The sequence below is a fragment of the Fukomys damarensis genome, unplaced genomic scaffold (assembly GCF_012274545.1).
Source record: "Fukomys damarensis isolate Sample0158 unplaced genomic scaffold, DMR_v1.0_HiC HiC_scaffold_17, whole genome shotgun sequence".
In the NCBI taxonomy this organism is placed as follows: Eukaryota; Metazoa; Chordata; class Mammalia; order Rodentia; family Bathyergidae; genus Fukomys; species Fukomys damarensis.
The window spans coordinates 45,406,210-45,409,829 of NW_022900929.1; the positions used below are offsets into that span (position 1 = coordinate 45,406,210).

General features: G+C 41.6%; 1 protein-coding gene across 1 annotated transcript in view; it reads right to left on the bottom strand.

Moving 5' to 3' along the window:
* Mettl3 (methyltransferase like 3) overlaps positions 1 to 361 on the bottom strand; it is a 13,185-nt gene extending 12,824 nt beyond the window's left edge. Inside the window, exon 1 of the mRNA XM_010637820.3 lies at positions 124 to 361. Within this exon, the coding sequence (XP_010636122.1) occupies positions 124 to 223 (100 nt within the window). The 5' untranslated portion in view covers positions 224 to 361. The remainder of the gene's footprint in view (positions 1 to 123) is intronic.
* Between the last annotated feature and the right edge of the window lie 3,259 nt (positions 362 to 3,620).

Below are 3,620 nucleotides of genomic sequence, written 5' to 3' on the forward strand. Positions count from 1 at the left end.
GAAGGTCCGCGTGGCTCCGGGGAGGCCCCCGGGAAGGCACTGACTCGAGAGCTGCCTCTCACTCCAGGCATCCCCGCCTCCCTTCCCTCGAGCGAGCCTGGGCCCCGCGGCCCAGCGCCTCACCCAAGTGCCCCGAGTCCTGCTTCCGCCTCCGCTGCAGCCGCTCCCGCAGCGAATCCAGCTGCTTCTTATGAGCCTGGATAGAGCTCCACGTGTCGGACATTCTGGTCTCCCAGCCCGGACGCGATTCCAATCGAATCGGACGCGGCGGGCTAGCACCTCCCAGCCGGGACTCCGGGATGCATCCAATTCTCACGCAAACTCCCCAGGGCTAACCGGAAGGAGATCCTTTAGAAATCCGCCCTACGAAAACTTACTTCCGGTTCCTGGCTCTATGGGAAGCTGTAAAGAAAGCTACTGCAGGTTTTGGAGGAATAGCGCGCCCGCATTTCCGGGCGCCGTGAAGCTGTGATTTCCATGTTCGTGTCTGGCAGTGCGGCCATGTTGCTCACTGACGCGCATGCGGCCATGTTGAGGAGGAGGAGGTTTTTCCCCAGGGTGAACCTGTGCTGAGAATCTGTCGAGGGGGCTGAACGCGTGGTACATGTTTTTAAAGTGATCGCTAGCTATTATTCGACAATTTGGTACCAACATCTTTTTTTATGGAAAGTGCAAGTTAAACAACAAAATCTCCACCCCTTTGCAGTGGTCCTTAATTAGGGGTACTTGTGAGAGAGCCTTGGAGTTAGAGACACAGGGATCTACAGATGCATATTCTCTCTCTTCCACCAAACGTACAACTATCACGTTTAATTGATTAAAATAGGGTCCTCCTAAGGGGGACATTAAGAGGGCTTCTGTGGCTCTGGTGAACTGTGTTTTATGAAAGCTCTTCGCTTGACTCTTTGGAAAAATTAAATGAGCTGCACATTTTGTTATGTGAACTTTTCTGTATTTGTAATAAATTTACAAAGTTTATAGCTGCTTTTGTTGTGCTTTTTCAACCCTCCGGGCTTCATCCCCAGCCTGTTATTTAATTTTTGAGACAGTGTGTTCCTGAATTGCCCTGGCTGGGCTTGAATTTGAGGTTCTCCTGTCTCAGCCTCCCAGAGTACTGGATTACCAGTGTGTGCCACCACGTTCCCCTGTGATGTGTGTTTTGACAGAGTCCTTTGATTTGAAACATTTGGGAAACACTGATCTTTTCAATATTTACATGATGCCAAACACTTAAAAAAAATTTTTTTTTGACAATCACAACACTTGCTTTCAAAGTCTGGTAAAGGACTAGGTAGGACTCAGCCTATTAATTTTGAACTAACTTTATAGCATAAGGCAGCGAGACCATAAGCTCTAAAAAAAAATAAATGACTGCAAAGGAGTGTCAGGAGCAATTCTACATAATTTTTGGGAAAAAGTCATTTCACAAATTATGATTAGGCCTAGTTTTCCTGCCTACAGGTTGGCTATGGCATGTCCACAGGGTGATGCTATGATGCTGTAGGGCAGGATTACACTATTTGAAGACTTCCTGGGGAGGTAAAAAACCTTCATCTACATAAACTCCTCATTGTGCTAGGATTATCACCACTGCCCTCTGAGTCATCAGTTACTCCCAAAGTACCAAATAAAGGTGTATGGCAAGCTCAGGGTCTTTCCTCTTCGCTGTCCAGAGCAGCATTGTTCAGTCCCAAAAGTCACCTTCTCTAGGTCTCATTTTCTGTCTTAATTCATTAATTTGCCTTGTTCTGTTGTGGCTTACAGGAGACTACAACTCAATGAAGGAGTTCTATTAACATCCCCTTTCCCTGTTCCCTACAGAGGAGGACTCCAAGACTAGATGACCCAGGAAGGCTTTGGAAAGCTAGCATCAAGCTTCAAGCTTGAAGTGACAGATAGGGTTTCTGTGTGTGAAACCATAGTACTGAATTCCAGACCCAGGGTATGATAAAAGCAAAGGTCTAGAGTTACAAAAGCATGATATACGTTCTGCCAATCCAGATTAGTTAGCTGGACAATAAAGATTTATATTTTGTAATATTGGGAGAAATTTCAGGTTTCCATATCCAAGACCAGAATGCAGAATGTGCACATTATTTGAGTAAATTTATTCAGAATAAAAAAATTAAAATTTTGAATTTACTCAGGCTATCACAAGAAACATGTAGTTTGTAAATAGAAATATTTCCCTTCAAGATTATTCTGATATTTTAATTAGATTGAGGTAGGAAAAGAGACAGGGAAAATGGTTAGTAGTCTATTGATAAGAATTTCAACTAAAAACTGGTTATAGATAGTAACACAAAGGGGTGTATGTGAAGGAGGACATTTAAAACTACGATGTTTGTGTATCATTTCATTCATTTATTCAGCAAGCATTAATGACTTTGATGTGCAAAGTACTGTGGAGACAGTAGTGATCACATTTTTTATTTTTATCTCATATCCTTTACTTAGTTTACTTAGGAGGGAATTTACACTATCTTTTTGAGATGTGTAATTTTATATGTGACCATTAGATGACACAGAAGTGGATATAGGCTCATATGAGCATCTCTGGACATTTAATCATCAGTATTACACTTAACTGAAAACAAAATATTGTTGTCCTCGGCTGAAATACTGTTGGGAGAATTGGCTAATATGAGTTCAGGCAGACAGTTCTACATACGAGCTTTGGCTTACTTTAATAAACTGGACCTAACAGTTACCCTCAGGAAAGTTGACAAGGAATTCTCTGCTTTTTGTCCTTTCATTTAGGGTACATCCTATACGACCCTGTATTCAGACATATGTATATATTATTGCTGTATTATAGCACTGTTAAAATTGTTTGCAAATCTTTTTGTTGATGTTGTTTTTTGATTTCAAGTCTTGGTTCTTCACTTTATAAGATCACTCTGTGTGTGTGTGTGTGTGTGTGTGTGTGTGTGTGTGTAGTGTTGGGGATTGTACCCAGAGCCGCACATAGGCTAAACAATTACTCTACCACTGAGTTACATCCCGAGCTCCAAAGTTAAAGTTATTGTTCTTTCAAGGTTCTTAACACAGAGAAATGAAATATATGGAAATTATATAGTGGTTAGAATACAGAATCTTGGTGGAAACCAGAGTACTGGATATGAGGTTGATTTTATCTTAAAGTATTTCAAAGGTCAACCCATAGATATTTTAAGTATTGTTGTCTATGTAAGGAAAAGTTTCCTAGTACAAGAATTTGTCTCACATAACTCAAGATACCTATGATCTCAACCTCCACCTACAAAGGACAACAAAGAAAAAAGGATAGGTTTTCTTGGAAGTCAGTCAAATCAAGGGCAGCTCCCCTAAAGTCCTTACTTTCACATTTACTGTGGGAAAATTGTTAGTCAGTTGGGCAAATTTGAGAAACACAGGAGGGACACAGAGAATGATATGCTTAGAGGATTCTTTCTAGACTTCTCATGAGCACTCTGCTTCTCAAAACCAGTGCTTTCTTCTTTTCCCTGAGCAGTTCAGAGAGGAGAAAGAGACTTCTAGTCCAAAGAGTATAAACCTAGGGCCCAGGGATTTAGTTCAGTGGTGCTGTTATCTGCCTCACAGTTGGATCCCCGATACCAAAAAAAAAAAAAAAAAAAAAA